The 22,652-nt window shown below is 39.6% G+C and overlaps 1 protein-coding gene across 19 annotated transcripts in view; it reads left to right on the forward strand.

The window, feature by feature from the left end:
- Positions 1 to 22,652, forward strand: part of WDFY4 (WDFY family member 4) — a 131,969-nt gene that overhangs the window by 39,992 nt on the left and 69,325 nt on the right. For 17 of the 19 annotated variants that reach the window (XR_005701882.2, XM_058421537.1, XM_040071402.2 and 14 more), the window contains 18 exons: positions 2,846 to 3,060; positions 3,931 to 4,031; positions 4,993 to 5,200; positions 5,474 to 5,550; positions 6,252 to 6,470; positions 7,458 to 7,642; positions 10,573 to 10,804; positions 12,839 to 12,990; positions 13,541 to 13,652; positions 13,765 to 13,955; positions 15,393 to 15,545; positions 15,893 to 15,966; positions 16,729 to 16,890; positions 19,052 to 19,143; positions 20,020 to 20,119; positions 20,912 to 21,117; positions 21,716 to 21,885; positions 22,274 to 22,399. Coding sequence is in view for 17 of the 19 variants with exons in the window: in XM_058421537.1 (XP_058277520.1) it covers positions 2,846 to 3,060; positions 3,931 to 4,031; positions 4,993 to 5,200; positions 5,474 to 5,550; positions 6,252 to 6,470; positions 7,458 to 7,642; positions 10,573 to 10,804; positions 12,839 to 12,990; positions 13,541 to 13,652; positions 13,765 to 13,955; positions 15,393 to 15,545; positions 15,893 to 15,966; positions 16,729 to 16,890; positions 19,052 to 19,143; positions 20,020 to 20,119; positions 20,912 to 21,117; positions 21,716 to 21,885; positions 22,274 to 22,399 (2,775 nt within the window). In the remaining 2 variants the exon portion in view is untranslated. Of the gene's footprint in view, positions 1 to 2,845; positions 3,061 to 3,930; positions 4,032 to 4,992; positions 5,264 to 5,473; positions 5,551 to 6,251; positions 6,471 to 7,457; positions 7,643 to 10,572; positions 10,805 to 12,838; positions 12,991 to 13,540; positions 13,653 to 13,764; positions 13,956 to 15,392; positions 15,546 to 15,892; positions 15,967 to 16,728; positions 16,891 to 19,051; positions 19,144 to 20,019; positions 20,120 to 20,911; positions 21,118 to 21,715; positions 21,886 to 22,273; positions 22,400 to 22,652 lie in introns of those variants that run through there. The other 2 variants (XM_040071401.1, XR_005701883.2) reach the window with 2 other exon arrangements.

A 22,652-nucleotide genomic window follows, 5' to 3' on the forward strand; every position in this document is an offset into this window, starting at 1 on the left:
ATCCACAGAAATAATATCAATTTCCTGCCAATTTTGCAACTTCTCAGTGACCTTTGTGAGACCCAAGAAATGATGGGCTGAAGCAATGTTGAGCCTGTCAGTGTAGAAAACCCAGCAGCAGACAGTAAAACAGGTGATTTTGCACTTCAGCCATTTTAGGCTTTCTGGAATGACAGTTAAAAGATGAGGAGAATAAGTCTGAGGATGTATATTCCTGCCATTGCTAAGCATGATTAAAAACTCATTTGAGTCTCATGGGTACAGAAACTTGCTTAAAACTTCAAAACTGACCGAGAGTTTTGAATCAGTAAACAGTCTTTGAGTCAGTAAACTGTATTTAGGGGACATTGCTCATGCCTATGACCGGAACTAAGCCAGTTTCTATCAAACTCCATGTTGTTTGACCACATACAAGATAGATTTTCCTTTTATTCATATGTTGTCTGTTTGGTGATGAAAGATAGCATTGCACACGTTTCAAACGCTTAGTTAATTGAGGCAGGTTCACAACCACTTTAGCTATGTGGCCCAGGATATTCACAGTGTGTTTTCTACCTTAAAAAGAAATAAGTTTCCTTTCAGGCACATCTCATCCTTGACTGAAATTTTAAGATTCCAGAATGTCATAATAAATCTTTTCCATTTGTAATGTCAGATACAGAGATCATCTAGATCTGATAAGGGTGAGTAAGGGAAAGAACTTTTGAGGAGAAAATAAAAGCACGATTCAATTTTGTCTCATCCTCCTGGCAGTTTTCTTCTGAATACAGAAAAAAATTATCCTTACACAATTCATCATGCAAAATATTTATACATTTACTAAATAATACTATTGCTGGATTTTTCCTTTCTGTTTTCATCCATGTCGCTTGTTTGATGACCTCTTTCATAGTCCTGTTGTGAAAGTAAAACATTGTACATCAATAAGGATTTTGCACCTTTTAAAAAGACCCTTGTCCTTGTTTTAAATTTAAGCTAAGTGATTTTTTCTCCCTGTAGATGTTAAAAATGTATTTTTTTCCCAGCATTTCTGCACACATAATTATTGCTATATTGTTCTTCAATCTAAGGGAATTGCATCCTTTTGAAATAAATGCACAGTGACAGAAGTTCATCATTTTTGCTTGTCTTGAATATAGCAAAATGATCTTGAAGATGAATCTTGAAGATGAAGGTGAACTAAATTCAGCCGCCAAGTTTTGAAACTATAGGCTCTTAGGAGAAAGAATCTGGGAACTACTTACACAGATTGGGCAAATTGCTAGGTGACATTTGCCCTTAAAACTAATCTGAGACAGAGCTCGGCTACATTCTAACTGCACCTTCAATACCCTGATTCACCGTGCATAAGTGTTAAGAAAATCAATCCATGCATACAGAAATACACAGCATGGTTTCCTGGCCACTTTTAATATTTCCACTAAAATCTCATTTTACTGGAACAAAGATCCATGAAAACCGCTCATTTTATTCAAAACAAGGCAATATTGGTATTGACAGAGCTTCTAGACTAATGAAAACAATCAATCTTTTTGTACACAATTATGCTTTTATTGGATTTATTTTGGTATAAACCAGTTGCTTCACTTAGTCAAGACCTGTGTCATTCTCTGTTTGGTGTTATTTACACATACTTTCCTGCATATAGTCAGAAACTGAGGAAAATATTAATTAAAAGATGAAAAAAGTTGTGAGACTTTGAAACACTGTAATAGTCTAGTTTAGTCTGGTGGATGCTTTCTATGTGTAATGTGATGCACAGTGAAACGTATGTCCCTGGCAATGAACAGTCCTTCAGACTGATGAAAATGTTATCCAAAGGTCTCACCCTTCAGATATGACTCAAACTCAAATGGTAGCTGAGTTGCAAAAACATATGGATGTTGCAATGGATGTAGTTTTCTAAGAGTTGTAGCTGGCGACATTTTGAGCACAAATTACTCGTTGGCCTTTAAATTGTCCTGTATTGGCTTTGTCTGGTTGAATGCAAAAGAGCTCAGTTTCTCTTTATACTTAATAAGTTTATTCTGAATCCAGTTGCTTCTCATTCATATTATAAAATCAAATCCCATTGCCTTAATTTGTGTGTCTGTCACCATTGTTATACTTTTCTTTGAAAGTTTACATGTCTGTTTCCTAGAAGAATATGTAAGAAAGCTTGAAAGCTCTTAGAAATAGGGAATAATTCATCTTTGTAGGATTTTTGTTTAAAATGTTACTTTTACATGAAATCTATTAGGTCAGAGGGGTACAATGCATTCCAAATTGTGAGCAAATTGTTCTAAAGAGAAATAATGAGAATTGAGAGACTTTAAGATTACAAAGAAGCAATAATGAAGCAAAGCTTCAATTCAGCAAAACATATAGAGAAATGTTTAAAATTGTTTCATGACATCGCTTGATGCAGTTTTGTTTAAGAACAGTGCTTTTAGAATAAAGAGTAGATCATGTCAATTTGGTTCTCCACAGGCTTAATGTTAAATCTATTCTGAGTTCCTGTGTTGGTCTTGGGGCTTATGCCTAATAACCCAGCCTTGGTGGTGGTCCCTTGTTTTGGACTGATAGCTGATTGTTTTCTTCCTTTGCTGCCCTAGAGTCGAGACAGGAAAGCTGAGCTGTGGATGGCCAGGCAGCTGCTCAGATGAATATATACACACTGTTTTAGTGCAGAGCTTGATAGAACAGCCAAGCAGTTCTGCTTGAGCCTCTTGCCTTAGGGGCTTCTCTGGACCAGATGTTTACGCTCGGGGATTTGACAGTTGAAAAACAAATTAAAATAGAATAAATCAGTTGCCTTATGCAGTTTAGTTCCAGCCTTCTGACTTGATTCCTGTGTCCATTTCAGCTTTCCCAGGAAATCCAGTGTGCTCTGGTTGATCATATCCAGTCCTTGGTGAAGTCAGAGAAGAGTCGTCAGGTGATGTGTGACTCTGGCCTGCTGAGCACAATCGTAACCTCCTGTCAGGATGCTTTCTGCAGCGACAGCCATCCCCTGCATCTGCCCCTCACCAGGGTGTTTGAGAAGCTTGCTTCCCAGGCTGTTGAGCCACATGTGTTAAGGTATAAGATTGTATCTAATGGAAGCAATTTGCTTTAGTGGTACCATTTGTTTGCAAAGTTTATAAAATAATTAGATGCTTCACGTAGTGCTCTAATTCAGCAAGACTCAGCCTTTTCTTTCAAATCCCAGTTAATCCTCCTTTCTCACTGATTGCAGGATATATGTTTAAATGACTCCTGAAGATAGTATGAACCTGTAGTGTTCTGCCACATCATCTCTGCAGGGGTTGTAAAGCCATTTATGAATGAACTAATTAAGTCATTGCAAAACAACCAGGGTTATTCTCTCCTGGTATTTATATGGAGGAGTTGTTTTCTGCAGAGTAAAAATTACTTTCTCATGTCTCAGATCCATGTCAATGACAGATGCAAAAATAAAAAGTGCATTCTTCTTCCCCAATCACTGCTTTCAGTCTGAGGTTGCACTTTCTTCATTAATGCTAGAGAGTGCTAGACATTACAGTACCTAAGAATTACCAGAGTGCACATGAATTCAAATATTCAGTGGAAGATTGTATTTCATTCACTCAAATATAGAATAGGATTTCTAGGAAAACACTCAATTGAAAAACCCAACCCATAATTATTTTTTTTTTCTGAAAATTTAGGGCTATTCAAAAATATTGATAAAGAAAAGAAACATTAGATTTTTTTTCAACAGGAAAACCTTGAAAGGAAATTAAAGCAAGCAAAATATTTGTGCTGCTACAATGGAAACAATTTCTTATGTTCTATTTTGGATGTCTTTAAAATTTGGTGTTCAATAAAAAAAATGCTCTCCAGGAGTCTAAGCTCTATTTGCTGTGGCTCCAGATGTGTGTGGCTTGTTTTCCTTTTTTAAATGACCTTTTTATTTTTCTTTCATGTTAGGCAATTTCTGTGGCTGGGAGGTTCTCCATTACTACCTTCTAGGCCCAGCACAAACAAGACCAAGGTGCTTTCATGTCAGGGGATTGATTCAGCTAATGCAGGTAAGCACACAGTGAACAGCCTGTTGATGACACAACAGTGGCTGAGTTAAAGATGTCTCTGAAATGACAGCAAACTGCTGTTGAGCTGGTTGCTCCAAGACAGTCGCTGTGAAGATGGAGTATGTCTAGAAGATTTTCACTAGGTATTCCCCAGGCTGGATCGTACTTGATCAACACTGAGAGCTGATCTAATGCCCAGCAGATATTAAATTATAACATCTTTGCTCAAGTTAGATGCTAAGTACAGACTCAAATTTTGCTGGATCAGACATGGACATCATTTATAAAAATACTAATATTCTACACACCAAGGGGAGTGTCTCCTTTGTTTGCAGCATATTTTTCCTGTGATTTATAGGCAGAAATAGAAAAAGTATGGGAATAAAGAGCACTGCTTTTTGTAGTCCCTAGGATATCCTAGGGGTCTGCCTTGCTTATGCAGGTTGTTTTCCATATGAGCTGTTTCTCTGCTCTAATGTATAGATGAGAGGCTACAGTATAGCAGTATTTGGTACTTAAATTAGTCTCATGCCTGAGACACCTGATAGGTACAGTACGGCCTCTATTTGGGTCTTATGTTCTTTGCAATCATTCTTCAGATCCTCTCCCACATGTTGTTTGCGACTGTTCTGTTACAGCAGAGTTGAATGAATGGTCTTTGTATAAGCAAAATGGAACCAGTGAGTTGGGGATATTTTTTAGGGTGAATTCTGGAGTTGCCTGAAGATACGTGGGAAGAAAATATGGCGAAAATATGGCTCTCCTGACAGCCTCCCAATAATATTGCCTTCAGTGCAATATTATTTTCTGTTGCTGTAGGATTTCTGTAGGCTGCTGATGATGTGTTATCTCAAGAGCTTGAAATGCTTTTCTGAGCAGGGGTGCATAGAATATGGGCAATACCAGTGACTGGAAAAAGACTTGCAGCTACTGATCTGGTTAGGTATTGTTTATCTTTCAGGCTCAGAAGAGAGTGTGGTGGACAGTAAATTTGATCCTCAGACCATTGTGCCTGTCAGGACCTCTCCTTGGCTGTCTAAGGGATCTGCACTGGCACTCCAGACTGCCATGAGTCTCATCTCCATGACATCACCTCGGAACTTCCAGCTACACAGCACTGCTTTAGCTCCATCGTTTGTGGAGTTTGATATGTCCATGGAAGGCTATGGGTATTGCTGCTGTTGCTTTTATTTTAGCTGCTCTGGGATCTCCAAGCCCTTACTCTGAACACAGTAACTATTCACTTCTCTCTTCATCTTAATCTACCTACCCTATGGCTGCCTTCCACGCAGCAATGTTGCCAATGTATTTCGTTACTATCTTATTGCTGCTGACAACCTACTCTCTGCCTTGCTACCATGATTCTGCCGTAACAGAAGTCACTGGTGGCCCTCCGGGATGATTTTGTTCCTGATGATGGGTTCTTACCTGCTTTTTTACAGGTGTTTATACCTCCCTACCTTGGCCACTGTCATGGGATCCAGTGCAGACCAATCTGTCTCAGGAGGGACTGGCATGGGTAAGCTCTTCAACTCGCCTACGCCTTGCTGGGAGCACTGACTTCTCAGTCCCAAGGAAAGCATCCAGCAGTTGTAAACAAGGGCAGCACATAAGCTGTGTGTTTCAAAACATGTCTGTCTCTGTGTCCCAGACCAGCTCTGAACTGTATAGCTTGTACTGCTCAGCAAAATGGGGAATTGGGTGTAGCTTTGTAGTGTGATGAGTTGTTACTAGCAATACAAATTAAAAGCAGGCTTCTAAGAAAACAGTCTAACAAGTAAGAGCCACCAGATTTTAGGGTAATCTCCTACGGACGTGTAGGAACTGTCACTTGGGTTTCTAATAGTATTCTAATGGGGTTCTTCTATACAACAAAATCCTCCATTGTGTGGGCAGAGAAATGGTTGTACCTTTTGCTTCCCGAAATTTTGTGGAATTTTAGAACTTGTCTCTGGCTCAGAGATTGCTAATTCATCTGCTCCGTAACATGGAGACCTAGTGGTCATTTCTTATCAGTCATCTTTAGGTCATTTATACATGTGCAGAGGTTCACAGATGCAATCTTTGTGATATTGAATACAGGAAATGAAGTCCAACAGAATAGAAATTACACCCCATGATCTAATGTTGGTTCTTCCATGAAGAATGAAACAGAAAGTGGTTTGCTAACGGCTGCACAAGGAAAGCAATTGCATTAAAGCTTTTTGTTCCTGTCTACAGGCAGCAGAACATTCCCTCCCTCGAGTGGCCTGACACTCTCCTGCTGGTTCCTGGTTACCAAGTTTGGTTTGGTGCACAACGGCCACCCACTCCGCTTCCTTACTGTTGTGAGACACATGTCAAGAACAGAGCAAGAATTTGTTTGCTTTTCTGTAAGCTGCTTCCCACAGGACCTTTCTTTGGTCATTTCTACAGAAGAAGTGGATTTCCAGCCACTTGGTATGGCTCTTTTCAGTCAAGCTGTGTCCTCTTGTTACCTGGAATTTTTCATCAATAAATTTCCTCTTCTTTGAAGTACCCAAGATGTTAATGATATTTCTCTTCCGTTTTCTTCTTGAATGCAGTTGTGATTGCAGTTGTTGCCCATGTTTAATTTTTAAGTTTGCTGTAGGCATTGTGAATCACTCCAATATTCAATGGAAAATTTTTGAGTGTCACTTATATTGTGGAGTGCAGTTGTGGAGACTGGGCTTGAACCAGTCTGTTCTGTGTGACACCAAGCAGGTTTATGAGTAAGACTGAGGATTTGGGAAGTGATCTAGCTTCCTAATGAAACAACTCATTTCCTCTCCTTGCTTTCAGAATGTTTTTTATTATGCCAGTCTGATAATATTGTTCCCTGTTGATATTTATCCCCTTTTCCTTATTGAGTAGCGTTGGTACTTCAAATGTAAATGTGATTGAATATTCCAGAGGAGGTTGGAAATGGAGTGGGAATAGTAACTGGGATTTCTCATGCACAGCTGACATTGTATGAGTGCTCTGATTGCCTCAGATAATGATAAAAATTACAGCTTGCTTTTTTTCATAAAAGCTACAAATTAAAATAGAGACTTTTATCATCTCATGGATTTGCTAGGAATTTTTTCGCCGTGTCAGCTAACTCTGTAATTGCACTGAGGGGTTCTGCTCTTGGTGAACCTATTTGGTTTGTCCTAGTTGAGGGCAGTTTTGCAGCATCAAGGCAGATAGCAGGCGTTATTGGGGAGGGTGACACATTTTATGCTGGAGGAATCTTGAGAGATGCGCAAGTTGTATGTCCTGATAACAGACCTTGGACAGTGCTTTAAACACATTAGATATAATAGCATCAAATCACACTCTACCCACAGAGTGTCATGTTCCTTCTGTCACATTTGAAAGTTTTGTTCCAGAGGTGAAGACGGGAAACTTTCTGTTGACTTATACCTGTTTTTGCTGTTACAGATATTATGGAACCTGAGGGTGAGGTCCTAAATCCCTCCCCATTTCCAAGGCAAGTCCAGTTTGGCTGTGGTAAACTTCTGGTCACTGGCCAGTGGCATCATCTCACAGTGACTGTTGCCAAGGAAGCAAAGAAGAGCTGCCTTGTGTCAGCTTATATAAATGGCCAGATGCTTGGGTCTGCAAAGGTAAAGGCTCTCCGCATAGATCTTGTGCCTGACTTTTCCCTTGCATTTCTTTTTATTTTCATTTTCCAATGCACCTACCACGACTTTTCAGTATTAATCTGAGAAACCCAAAGCATGGTGATTTTCACACGCAACACGTGCCACAGTGCTGGGTGTGAGTGGAGTCAGAAATCTGTACAAAACAAGATGCACTTGTGCTGCTTTTCAGAAGTATGTTCCCAGCTTATACTGATGCTTTGACCTAGCTCTCACCTCCCACTTCAGCAAGTAGATAACCAGGGCAATTTGTGTGGTGATGCTCCTCTAGAGTCAGGGTTACCTAGGTTGCAGTTAGCTCAGGGTTATATTGCTGAAATTCACATATACCCCTAGGTCAAAATTTTCTGAGTTTACTAGTGATTCAGAGGATCTATCAGTTTGAGCCCAAGATCTGCAGAAGTTGTCAGCTATAAAAATACTTCACATCAAGGTGTAACCAGAGAGCCCTAAATCAAGGAAGACTTGGATTTAGGCTAAAACCTGCAAAGGTGATGAGTTATGCAGATATTCTCCACTCTTTCTTTTGAAGAAAGGTCACAGAGAAATAAGCTGCTGTGACTGGCCAGCTCTTTGCAAGAATCCAAAGCTAGGAGGAATTTCCTCAAGTGTCTTATTTGGTGATGTTTCAAGCTGTCCTCTTACACCACTCAAATAATCAGTCAGTGGTCTTTTTCCTCACTAGCACATTAAGCACTCAGGAACAGATAGGTGTTCCTCTGGGTTAGTTGCTCAGTGTGTGAGATGATATCAATACATGAGTTCATTGCTAATATTGGTGCACTAGTATTTCCCCTAATATGCAATTTCTCATGATTTTTGTCACACAGCAATCAGTTCTTGGGTTGCACGAAATATCAGGTAAAAGAAATCCAAATGCACCTGAAGAGTTTATAATTCACAAGATAAATGAGAATAGCCCCTGGTTTCTATTATTAATATCATACTGCTCCTGGTTTTGCAGTTAATTTCATACTATTTCAGAGATCTGATTTTTGGATTTTGTATACAGTGTAGAAAATCCAGCCTGTTCTTTCTATTATATCTCTGGTTGGTGTAGTGGATTTTTGATTTTTGAGAATCCTTTTATGAACTGAAACTTGTAACCTTGGTCTCTTTCATTTTGTTCCCATCTTTCCATTCAATCTCAGCACATGCAAAACTCACTTGTGTGTTTTATTCTTCCCCTATAAACGCAACCTGTTTAATTCCAAATATTCTCTTTGCCATACTTGAGAAAAATGATCTGTCTCCTAAATGCCTTTTGGGACCTATATCCATTTCAAGAATGAAAATTTAATTTAATTTGACTTCCTTCAAATGAGACTGAAAGTCATCAATAAAACTAGGCCTAAACATTGCAATTGATGAAAGAATTCACAGCAAACAGTGTGTTTAAATGTTCAGTGAAATTAAATTCAGTGAAACAGCTCATATAAATAAAATAATCCTTCAATAAACAAAAGACTGTCCCAGTGTTGGGTTCACTGACTTAATGCAAACTTTCATCTTGATATGTACAGTGAAGAAAAGAAAATTAGAAATGGGCAAATGTTATTAACAATACCAAATGTCATTTTTAGTTGGTGGAACTGGAATGGAGTGTATTACTGTGTTACATCAAGTATAATATTTATTCACTCAAGTGTCAACTCCTGCCTCTTGATATTGGCCAGCCCTATTTTCTAAATCTCAGTAGTCAGAGACTAGTAAATGCTTGGAGTCTCCCATCCTAACAGCAAATTGTTAAAGACAGGGCTAAGCCCCAAAGTACAATATAGTTTCTCTCTATCAAAACATTCCAACTACTTCCTCTTAGAGTTCTCTACAGTTAAATAAAAATATAGACTCAGTTTAGGAAGCCAAATCATTATTTTAGTACCAAAAATAAATGGGCCCATTTCCTAAACAATGTTAACTCAACTGAAACTTATTGATGTAACAACCTGCATTCTTCAAAAACTACTTGTTCTCCATTTATGCCAGTACAAAATGTGATCTGTAACTTGTCTTTCTATGTTGAATGTCACAGACAGGGTTATGAAGTTAGGGAAGGAAAAAGTCTGGAGTCAAGACAGGGTTTTTCTTTGCCAATCCTTGAAATTCTTTTGACTGTGTTTTTGGAACAAAAAATAGACTTAAGCATTCAAAATGCCTGTGTTTACAGTACTTCTCTAAGTACAATTTCTGAACAGAAGTTGATAATTGTTGTGGTGGGTTGTCTTTGGCTGGATGCCAGGTGCCCACCAAGCAGCTGTATCACTGCCATTCCCAGCTGGGCAGAGGAGAGCAAATAAGATGGGAAATGACTCATAAGTTGAGACACAGAAGTTTAATAAAGCAGAAGTTAGTTTTCATGTGCACAAGCAAAGAGATAAAAAATAGGTTTGTTCTCTACTTCCCATCAGTGAATGTTGTTGAGCCACTTCCTGGGAACCAGGGCTGCAGCACATGGAGTAGTTGCTATAGGAGACAAGCATTGTAAATAATGAATTCCCTCCCCTCCTTTCCTTAGCTTTTATGTCTGAGTTGACATTATATGGTATGAAATATCTCTGTTGTTAGTTTGGGTCAGTTGTGTGCCCTCCCTAGATGGGAGCCCCTTGATGGGGGCAGTGTTGGAGAGCCTGTGCTGACACTGCCAGCTCTGCTCAGCAATAGCCACAACTGTGGTGTGTTATGAACCCCTTTGTAGCTCCCAGTGCAGAGCCCAGCACTGGGAGGGCTGCTGTGGGAAAATGAGCTCCGGCTCAGCCAGACCCACAATAGTTGTGTTGCACAGCTGACTGAGACTTCAACGAGCAGATAAGTGGCAGGCTGTACCTGACCGCGACAAGACCCCAGGGCAACCTGAGTGTATTGGATCCCCTCAGCCAATTCCTCCTCTGTTGCAGATGCAGTATCTCCAGCCCTTACCAGGTAGTTGTATTTCCATGGAACCCTCTTCCTTCATTGATGTCTATGGGTACATCGGTACTCCTCGAATTTGGAAGCAGAAGTCCTCCTTGACCTGGCGCCTTGGTCCTACATACTTGTTCGAAGAAGCCATTTCTGTGGAAACCATAGAAGTTATTATTAAGCTTGGCCCTCAGTATTGTAGCAATTTCCAAGCAGTATATCTTCAAGGTATGTGATAATTCTCATATCTGCCACTATTTGTCTTTTTATTTTTATAATCTTCCATTAGTGTTCCAACTGTGTCTAGAAATCACGAAAAGTCTGGGAAACTGCAATACTGAATATTGTACAAGATCATAGTAAGATACGTGAGGATCTTGTAACATACTGTGAGTTGGAAAGAAGGGTAGGAATCAGGCAACAGAGAGAGATGAAGAGTAAAAAGGGGTAACATGTCCTGAGTTGCAAGACTGTGATTTCTGTTGGACAAACATTAAAACAGAAACTTTAACTGAGACATTCTTCATTAACAGTGCCAACAGGGGGGAAAAAAAGGCAGAGAGAGAAATATGGAGTTCAACTGCAAATGCCTGCAGAACAGGAGAGAGGAGTAGGGGAGTAAGTTACATTCCATTTAATGAAGAGGCTTTTTAACTAATGTATGTTGTTACCTTCAATTATTAAACAGACAAAACCAACAGACAAAACATTGATTACTGTTTGTTCAACTAGTAGTGCATTTGCCACTGTGCTAGAGCTTGGCATTAAATGGGATGGTCATTTCTCATTTGAAAAGAGCAAAATACTCTTTCCTGATGATGCTCCAGCCTAAAAAAATGTAAAATGACTGGCTGAGAGTACTCCTTCAGACAGAAAGCTGTCTATTTTCAAAAAGTTGCAAGTCAAGTGTGGGAAGGGGTTGTTGAGAGAGAAATGGCACCAAAGTACAGCTCCGAAATAAAAAAAAAAATCCTGTAGAGGTCAGAAGGATTTGATTTTTTGAATCACTGAGTCTTCATGAAGTCTAGGGGGCTTGTTTTCTGCACAGTTGTTCCCGAATGGACTTTAGTACTAACCACAGATTGTGGCCATCTGACTCTAGTGATGCCCTGTTCTAGGGAAATCACAGAGCAACATATAAGATGTGATCTCCTAATTGCAAAATGGTCTCACTCTCTCTCCTTGCATTCTCCTTATTCCATCAAAACACTCGAAGGAGCTTAGACAAATGGAAATTTTGACTTTAAAAAAGTTTTCCTGCAATCCCCCCCAAATGCCATAGTTTTTGTTGTTGTTGTTGTTTTGTTTTGTTCGGGGTTTTTGGGGTTTGTTTTGTTTTTGTTTTGATTTGATTTGATTTGATTTTTTTTTGTTTGTTTTTTTGGGGGAGGGGCAGATCCTTAAAATGGATTTATTACCTTGTTGCAAACAGCAGTGGGAATTTTTGGCAGTGTTGTGTCCTGTCTCCCCAGTCTCTCATTGCTTCTTGCTAATCAGCTGCAGTTGTGCAGAGGCTTGGTCTGCAGACCACGTCCTGCTGGAAGGGAAATGTTGACACAGTCTTGGGGCATTTTATTTATAGTTAATCTTCATGCGGTGTGTGAGCTAATTTTTTGCCTAAAAGGGGTGTGTCACCCGCACTAGTAAACAGTTTTGTAAGCCATCTGTTTTCCCAGTCAATAAAATTGTCAAAAATACAACTTAACTTTTTTTTTTTTTTTTAAATAAAGGTACATATAGTCTTTCCAAGTGTGAGCAGGAATAAAAAATTCTTTAAAGAAATGCATATGAGAATTTCATAATAGACTGCTGAACCTGGTACTTTTTAGAAGCTTCCCAAATGTTGGCAGCTCTGAACTTTTGCCTCTGCTCTCCTTCCACACAAATCTTTGCTTTGGGTACCCTGATAAAGTTCCCAGAAACACAGAAGGCTTCTGAAATGTTTTCTATGTCCAGAAAGTTTGTTTATATTGTGTGGACAGAGAGAGAGGTTTATTCTGGACATTTCTGAGCTTTGTGAGATGTTATGAGGGGGTATAGAATCAAGGCAAAGCCGTTACCAGAGGACACAACTGCTGGTGATGCAAGCTGCCATGGACTGTGTTGCGAAGAGTGAATATTTTTTTCTGGTTATTGTAAAGACAAAGTAAATTTATTTCCTAAACATCAGTTTCCTCCAGTTATTTTTCACCTGCCTCTCTCCTTTCTTGCATATTGAACAAACAAAGTTCCCTCAGATATTCACAGCCTTTCTTGTCTTAGGTGAGGACCAGTGCAGCGGTCACAATATCACACCTCTGGTGGCAGAAGATAAGATTTCTTTTGGGATCAATGCCGTGTGCTCAGCTCTCACTACAGTCCAAGATATAAAGAGCTCTTTCAATGAAGTGGATGGTCGGCTGATTGCCAAAGAGGTTGCAAATTCCCCTTGTCCTAAACAAGTTTTCTCTGGCTTCTGATTAGTTTCCTAGAGCCATTTTTCTTACTGTCTTGCCTGTGTACCTTCAGTAATTTTTTTTTTTCCCCACTTCTTTTTCCATTCCTCAACTTTGTTCTATTCATATGTTAATTTTCTCCTATGCAGAGGAGTAGGTTGGACAGTGTGAGCACAATGGTAAAAGCATTTTTTGAAACAGGAAAAGAAGCCATAATTTTCAGGTTTTATGATAATTTGTTTCAGTCTATGTTTTCTTAATGCCTTCACAAGGAGTTTTCACATGCTATTCTGTCACTCTTGCTAACACCAGGTATATTGATATGTGAAAGTAGTGGCATTGTGGGATATTGTAAGCGGGTGAATACAATCAACTTCTTAGGAAAAAAAAAATGGTTTTCATAATAAAATGGGGATTGTGGTTTTCATAGTCTAAAATTAATAAAATAATCTAAAGAGCATGCATTTGTTACTTTTACTGTCCTTAATACTACCAAAGTTTTTCTTAAAATACCTTTTATCTCTTTTAGATTGGGATTAATTCTCGGGACAGTTCGACTCCAATATTCCTAGCTAAGAATATTGCTGGACACCTCTCAGGTTCCTTGCGGACTATTGGGTCAGTTGCTGTGGGCCAATATGGTAAATGCACTTATCTTAATGTTTAATATTCTTTTAAGAGTGGAGCCTTTTCTGTCCAATAGTAGATTTAGTCTGTGTAACTTCCTGGTAGAGTGACACTGCCATTTCCTAGGGGTAAGAGTGTTCCAGTCCTCTCCAGCAGCTACCAGCCTGAACTTTATTGGAGGCCCTGCCATTCTCCTGGGTCTCATTGCTATGGCCCGTGATGATCACACCATGTATGCAGCTGTCAAAGTCCTGAACTCCATCCTCAACAGCAGCCCCTTGAGTGGAAAACTGATGAGGCACATCCATGGATACCAGGTAGACAGATTATTGTTCATTCATTCTGGTTAGAGTCTTTCTCTTGTAGATATTTATCCCTAAATCTATCAGTAGGAATGAACCAAACATCTCCTGGCTATAGCCACTTGTGGGTGGATCTTTCTCAGTTAGGAGGGGGACATAGGATAGTGCTGTACATCCTGTGCTTATGGTTCCTGGGGACCTCTGTAACAGTTTCTCTGCTGAAGGAAATGTGAGAACGGGTACCTCTTGGTCAGACATGATTTAATGAACTAAATAAGCCAGTGCAGCAGATTCGTGACTGACCCACTCTTCACCTTTTACCAACACACTTGATCCCACACACAAAAGACCATTTCTCAGGTAGCTTTTCTTCCTCCCCTAGGCTCATACAGCCTAAGATTCCTCTTTACAGACTGCTCAGTGTAGGGAATTCCTATGGCTCAGTCTTCACTGTGTATGAGGAATTGTGCTGATATAAATAAGTGCTGCCTGAATTTCACTGATAAAGTCTGCCCCAAATTAATCTTTAAACCTGAAACCTATGCAGATTAAAGATTATGGATGTATGTAAAGTCTACATATGTAATACTGGATGGATTGAGGCTCAGGTATGAACTTTCAGTTTAGTATTATTTACTTTGTGCTGTGTAGGCAAAGCAGAGAACTCTGAAGGACCTGAGAAGACTCTTTAATATAGAAGGTTCCAAATGAGATCCTTAACATTAGGGTTTCATGAATGATTTATTATAAACTTTCAATTTTCTCAACATGTGAATTGTGCGTGAGCTATTCCTTTTGATTTTTTGCTTGAGTTCTCTTCATGTGACTGATCATCATGTTGCAATGGAGTGAAGCTTTTTCTTTCACATCCAAGTAATAAATGTGTCTTGATATGTATTTTCAAATTAATTTTTATTCTTCCCAACCTGTTCAAAATGTAATGGCTTTCTGAACATTCTTCTCACAGTATGGGGAAATTGTTGGATAATCAAGGGTAGGCTCAGTTGAGAAACTGGCTATGTTTCACAAATGTTTTTCATTTGGGGAGGTAAAAAGTAATATTTTTAAAATTAACATAATTTTTAAGCAATTAAGAATACATCCATGAAGAGTAGCATAGAGCGCCTACTGTGGTTATTTACAGTTATATTTGTCTGTTGCTTTTTTAAAATTACATTCAACACAATATGGCACATATTTTCCTCCTGTTCAATGCCGCAGAGTTGCCAAGCTCCTTCAAAAGATTCATATTTACACTTCCTGCACGAGATTTTATGTCTGGATTGAAATCTTCATTTTCTTCATGATGCTTATGCAAAATGAATGCATTCATGACTGCTACATCTGAGTAAACTATATGTTGGTCTTGAATTAAAGAGAAGTGTTATATATTAGTTTGTAAATACAGATTAATGCTTGGCAGATACTTATTCCATCTTCTTTTTTTTTCAGTTGCTGAGCTATCTGTTGAAGAGGAAAACTCAGCTGCTAAACAACAGGATTTTACAGTTAATGTTCTCCCTAGTGGGCACAGCTGAGCTGGGCTTTGAGTCTTCTGTCATCAAGAATTATAATGCATTCCAGTATGTTCTCTGCAACTTTGAGGTAAAACTGCTCATGTTACTGTGGCTTTGGCTGTATCAAAGATGGCTGAATCAAATATTTGGTTTGTTCATAGCGTCTCCTGGATCCAATACTTAGGAGGGGGCTGTGTGTTGTGCATTACCACACTGTGGGCCCCCCGGGTCTGCAGGAACACTCAGAGGCTCTGCTCCTCAGGGCTAGAAGTGGAGCTGCAGTTCTCTGCACTAGCACGGACTCCCCAGTGCCTGCAGGTTGCATTACAGAAATACTGACAATTTTCCTTGCTCTCCTCCCTATACTAGTTTTAACTGTTTCTCTGATGCAGCTGCTGCTCTCACAGCACACCTCTGATTTCCTTTGTCTTTCAGCTTTGGATGAAAGCACCAGAAAATCTTGACCATGTTCTTCTTTCCCATCTTGTGGAAATCTTTCAGTCCTCCAGGTATAAACATGTGTTTGAATCAGAAACCTTTGGGACAAACTCAGCTGTAACCTGAACTGGAACTCTGAGGTGGATATGAAGGATCTAATCCCTGGTGGAATCAGTGGATTCTGGGAGTGAATCATTCCTGTATTGCTCTTTCAAGCCTGGATTTAGTGATTTGATCAGCCCCTGAGATGTCTTTGGGGCCAGATTGGCAAAAGATATCTGGTTATCTGGTTCACGTGGAACCACTGCTGTACAATGAAAGTTTAAATATCTGCTGGGGATGGGAAATCTGAATGTTTGAATTGACTGATTTTTTAAAAATATATTATTGAAGTTGTGTTTAAAATCAAAACACAACCCTTTTATCAATAGTCTTAACCATCTGGACTGGAGTTAAATGCATCTAAAGAGAAAAGCAGAGGGGCTGAGTAAAGCTAGATTCCTGCATTTTGGTAGCAGAAAGCTCTGTGCAGAGCATTTTTTGATACCAACTCGCTGCTTGAAAATGCAATAATGTTTTCTTTGAACTTTTTGGAATGCAGCAGTTTCTGAGGTAGAGGGCAGAGGAGAATAGAACACACAAAGTAGTCTCCTAGATCTTCATCACTGACACTTGTTCAATTTGTCTGACAGTGTTTGAAATGTTATAAAGGTAATATTAGAAACCAAGAGTATGAATTATCAGAGCAACCTGAGAATTCTTTTAGCTAAAACTCAGCAAATTTGGTCATTTCCAATGGAAGCTTTTAATAGTCGCTGTGCTTTTTTTTACAGAGGTGCATGTCAGAATGTTGGAATTGCCTACCAGGTGCAAATGGTGCCCAAGCTTGTTTTCCTTTTCAACGATCCTGAAATCAGCAGCTCCAAGATCACAGTGGCCTGCACTATTTTGTCCCATCTCTTGCAAGGGTACTTTAATACAAGGGATGTTCTCAGGTAACCTTCAAGGTCTACAGCTTTTCCTCAGATTGCAGATGAGCTATACTTCTGCTAGTGTTGGAGAGAGCTCGACAGTAGAGCTTCCCTCACCTTGTCTTGGGTAGAGCACCAGATCTTTGGCAACTGCAGGATCTCCTGTTGAAAAAAGTATGAAAAACTTTCTTCATTCACTCCAACCTTATATTTGTGTGAAGGTAAATTGGGTGATGGTGGCACAGACAGTTCCGTGGGTATGATTGGGACAACTCAAATATGTACTTAATATTTGGTTTTATTAAAGCCTTGTCCCTAAAGCATCACTACAGTTTTACAATTTGGCCCCAAAGAACTGTGTACCTAATCCTGTTGGTTTGGTTTATGTCCCAGTAACAAGCTTTTTTGTTCCTGAATGTCAATCAGTTATGTTAGTCAGGATTTCATGAACCATAGCATTTAAATCCTTGTTTGCTCTTCACAGAAAGTAAGCACTGCTTCATTTTATATTCCCAGCCTAATTGCATCAGTAACCTATCAACTGAGGAAGGGCCACAGAGTGCTGTCTACATACACCTAACTCCCAGGGAAATGCACTGCACAGATGGCAGCTCTGTTTCTAAAGCTCTGTTTGTAATAAAATGTAGAAACAGAGTTGCATGTCAAATTTGTGGGCTCTGCCTTTTGCTCTGTTGGAGAGTACGAGCACCTCTGACAGTTAACTGCGGAGTGAGCTAATACATGAAGTTGGTGTTTGCCAGCTCTTTTGTGAATGTTTACTGCTGGATATATGTTACCTGTGTGTATATTCCTACCCTAGGCTTATAGGAATTAGTCTGCTCTTTTTTTCATATAGGTGGTGAGACAGGTGAGAGTCATGGATTTATTGTATCAAATTTGTCATGCTGTAAGGAGTGTGAATGAGCATTTTTTCTTAAATAATCATGATCTGTTATTCCATGGTAATATGATTAGTTTTCAGGCCCATGAGTGCTGAGAGAGTGAACAGAGACAGTCCCCGTCCTAGTTTCAGGACAGCAGAGACTTTAACAGGCACTCAGCAGCACTGAGAGGTGCTGGTGTTTCTGCTGCTCCCAAATTTGGACTTCTAGAGGGAGTGGCTGTGTGGGCCATTCCTGCAGAACAGCTGGTGTTCTGTCCCTAAAGAAATATCCTTCTTGTGGGCAGGAGGAGACTGTGCACTTTCACTAAATGTGTATATATCACATTAATCTTTCTATCCTTAGAATCAGGTAATGTCTAAAAGCAAATTACTGGTGAAAAAAGGGTGCCAGTCCTCCTCACAGTGGACCTGCTAAGGTTTCTCTGTTCTCCTCTATATGCTTGGAAACCAAGTGGTGGTAACAGTGATATTGGAATGCCACAGGGCTGCTCAGAATCTTTCATATAATCAGAGTGCTTTACTCAATATTCTTTTCCTCTTGGTGAAAGACCTTTAAAGTAGGTAGAGAAAACATTTCCATAGCAGACTATATTTTACTTTGATTTGTAGATAGTTTCAGTCACGACAATATAAGAAAGATATTAAGCTATTAGAGAGCATCCAAAGAAGGGCCATGAAGGTGAGTGAAGAGCCTTGAGGGGAAGCCAGATGAGGAGTATCTGAGTTCACTTGGTCTGTTCAGCCTGGAGAAGAGGACACTGAGGGGGGGCCCTCATTGCAGTTACAGATTCCATATGAGGGGAAGAGGAGGGGCAGACACTGATCTTTTCTCTGTGGTGACCAATGATAGGACCTGAGGGAACAGCCTGAAGTTGTCAGGGGAGGTGTAGGCTGGATCTCAGAAAAATGTTCTTCCCCCAGAGGGTGGTCAGGCACTGGAACAGGCTCCCCAGGGAAGTGGTGACAGCACCAAGGCTGACAGAGCTCAAGAAGCATTTGGACAATGCTCTTGCACAGGTGTGACTCTTGGGGTGTCCTGCTGATGGCCAGGAACTGGACTTTGGTGATCCTTGTGGGTGCCTTCCAACACAGCACACATTCTGTGACCTTTTAATTTACTTCCTAGTTTATGAAGTTTTCATTCTGTTTCTGAGGTAACTAGAATTTCTAATGGTGGCTGTTAAGTCATTGTTAACCAGCATCCAGCTTTGCATATAATCTCTGAGTAATTAAATGAGTATCTTTCTGTTGACCACAACGCCTTCACTCTTTCTCTGCAAGGATTGGACTGTTCCTTGTCTACACCTTGAAGCCTTCTTCTGTGGACGAAAATCAGATTTACCTGGATAGTGTGGCTGAGAGGCCCACTGAAGGTGAGGGGCTGCTTTTGGGCTATGTGTTGTGGTAGGTGCCTACACTATTTCCCTCCTTACACAGGACCTGATGAAGCCTAATTGCAACATAAGTGCTTCTGCCTCCTGTGGCAGGAAGAGGCCACATTCAAATTTCTTCATATGTAAAGGGACAGGCTACACTGAAGTGACCCTTTTGTTCTCTCTCTGTCAATAAACCAGCAGTATTTTGGCAGCCTTGTCCAGATCTGACACAATGCTGGATTTCAGATATGCACAGACAGGAAGGACATTTAATTGAAGTTGCCCCCAAACTAACCTACTGGGCTGTTACAAGGAATAAAATTTCAGTGGGCATCCTTGACTTTCTGTGAAGACTTTACTACACTTACAGTTGTGACACATAATCATGTGGAGCTCTGCATCTCTTAAAGTATCTGTGTATTTGTCAGGTCCATGTGGAGGAGCATCCAGTCATTTGGCCCTTTCATTGTGATCTTCCAGTTGAGGCTTTCTTGCTATTACACCTCTAAACAACAGATCCTATTAAGGAGACAGTGGTAACTGCAGTTTGCATATAGACATCTCAGCTGCCTGTTTACATGTCTCTCTCTAGTTAACCTGATACTGCTTCCTGTGAGACATTGTCCAACATGCAGTCTGAATGAGTTTTAAATAATTCTAAAGAGAGGACTTCGGCAATGTACGCACAGGTAGTTTCTTATCTTAGCAGGAATCCTTATGTCTAAAATCTGATGTCTGCATCTTTTTACTCTGCAAAAAACCCTGATATAAATACTTCTAAAGGGCTAATTTGGTGCAAACAAAATTGTTCATCAAAGCAATGGAACACGTTTTGTCTCTTCATTACTGTTTATTACTTTCTGATATTTGTAGCCTTAAACCAAACATCTGGAAAGACAATCTGTCTTCGAAACCAGCTACTGAAGATGTTGTTAGATGTAATACGTTCAGACAAACTTCACCTGTCCTCTGAGTAAGTAGAAACATTTAGGAAGTTAAGTGTCTCTGTCTTCCAGATTTTTCATCTTCCTGGTGCTTAACCAGGACTAAACACACTGGTACTATTTGAATTTCAACAAACACTGAGTAAGAGCAGACTGGATTCAGAGAGGTTTTTTTTGTCAGTATTTTATCTGGCATTCACACAGCTGTGTGGTCTGATCACACATCTGATATTTATTTTGGAAAAAGTCTCATGTTTTCAGAAAATACAGTGAAAGGGGAACCTGGATATTTATGTTTCTTCTGCATAGCAGGGGTTGAAGAAATCCCATCTGTCTCTGAAAATCAAGTGAATCTAACGCAGGATTACTTGCACCCCTCTATTGTAACCATGAGAATGCCATTATTATAATTCTACCTTTCATATCTGAACGGCAGATTTTGTAATGCTGGGAGCTGTAACTGTGCATTTTCATTAGATAACACATCTTGGATTTGAAAATTTAAACCAGAATTTTGAATTTCATAGCTTGAAAGATCTAGTGATGTAGTTTGCCTCAGTTATTGATACACATTCATAGAAGGGGCTTCATATTAATGAACTGTTTTCCCTGACAGGATGTAGCAGGAATTGAATGACTTCAGTTGTGTGGATGAGTCTGTTGTTAAGTCTTTGTGATTCTCTATTGCGGTACACCTTTAATGAGATTTTTTTCTCTAGAGAAACGTGAGCTTGTAAATCACTTAACAATAATTTTAAATAATATCTCCTGTCTTCCATCATGCTTGTTTCCATGTGTTTTCATTTACTTGTTTGTCCTAGGGAAAAAGAAAAGACATTTTTGGCACTGGGGCCAGACTGGTTTCTGCTGTTCACACAGAGCTACCTGCACTTCAGCACGGTTGTCCTGGGAATCAAACTGCTTCTGTGCTTCCTCCACAATCGTTTGCTACTGAACAAATTCAGAGAGGGGATGGTGGCTGGGCGTTGGCTGGAAAATAGCTCCGCAGGATTGAATATTCTAATGGGTATGTGTTAGTTTAACATTCCCAAAACACTGCCTTGATCCAGGTCAGTGATTGAGATCACTGTGTGCATGACAGGAGAATTCCCACTGATCTGAGTAGACCAAGAGTTTAAATTACTTTCTAGGGCAAACTTGTCCTGGTACTTCAGTATTTCTGTGCTGAAAGTGGAAAGTATTACTTCTCCTTTGCAGGTACTTAACAATTCTGATTAGCATCTGCAGGGAGATGAGCCTTTTTGAGTTGCACAAAATCAGACTACTTGATAAGCCTGTAAGGTGTTCAGATGTCACCTTGTGCTCTGAAACCTTTTGTTTCTTAAATATTTGTTCAGCCTGCTTTTTGATAATTAGACCTGAGGTTTTGAGAAAGGGAAAAGAAAGGAAGAAGAATAATTCAGGGAGAAAGCCCTTTAACAAAAATGATAGTGGGAAAGAATACTTATGTTACTCTGGAGGTGGTTTTTAAAATGCTGATATTGCAGCCTAGCAGACTAGTGAGTGTTCTGGGACAGAGACAAATGAGGATAAAGTTGTGTCAGTAAATCTTCTGCTGATATAATATATATTATTAGACACTTTCTTTTTCTTTTCCCTTAAAGATAATTTAAAAAATCATCCTCCAGTGCCTGACAATGGCTACTTCTTGATTTTTGGATTTTCTGTATTGCAAAGATGTCTGACTGATCATATTCATATCCCTGAGATCTATTTGGCTGTGGCAGAGCTCTTCCTGGCAACTCCACAGTCTGAACCACCTGAAGCAGTCAAGGTATGATTAAAAAAAAAAAAAAAAAAAAAAAGAAAAAAAAAAAAAGAGCAGACAAGCAGCTGAAGTTGCTATTGCTTTACTATTTTGACATTTTATACCCTTTTCCATGAGAGAATTCTCAGACAAGTTAACCTTATTTGGGTTTTCTGTTGATAAAAACTATTAATATTTTTAAATAAGTTAGTTAACTTTGATTTAAGAAAATTTATATTTAGAACAACCTTGTTCATGGAGGTGTTAGATATTACAAATTTAATAGGAGAGGAAGGAGCTGCTGGAGATAGACATATGTTGTTTTTGTTCTGATGTAGAGAGAGCAGGCATTGTTCTTGATGTAGCATATATCATTTATATTCATAATTAATGAAATATATTTCCTCCTGTGTAGAAAGATCTTGAGTCTATGTTGCAGTGGATCTTGCAGCACCACATTACTGAGAATGTCCTCAAATTTGGGTTGTGTGCAGAGGCAGCTGTGTTACTGCTGGAAATGGTTAGATTCACTGTGGACAAGGTGAGTGTTTTGTTGGCAGGACAGTGCAGTGTGAACGGCTGAATAAAGAGCCAGGTGTGCCAGATGCCAGTGGCAGCCTTTACCTGTAATCCCTAATCCTGCTCTGCCCTCAGAGGGCAATACTGAACATGTCAGTGAGCAGAGACTTCCAAGGGACACAACAACTACTGCTCTGGCTACAGCACAGGATGTGATGGGCTCAGGTTTGAGAGAGACCAGAGACAGATCTTGCCCACGACAGTACTCAATTGCT

The sequence above is a fragment of the Hirundo rustica genome, chromosome 8, assembly GCF_015227805.2.
Source record: "Hirundo rustica isolate bHirRus1 chromosome 8, bHirRus1.pri.v3, whole genome shotgun sequence".
Taxonomy (NCBI): Eukaryota; Metazoa; Chordata; class Aves; order Passeriformes; family Hirundinidae; genus Hirundo; species Hirundo rustica.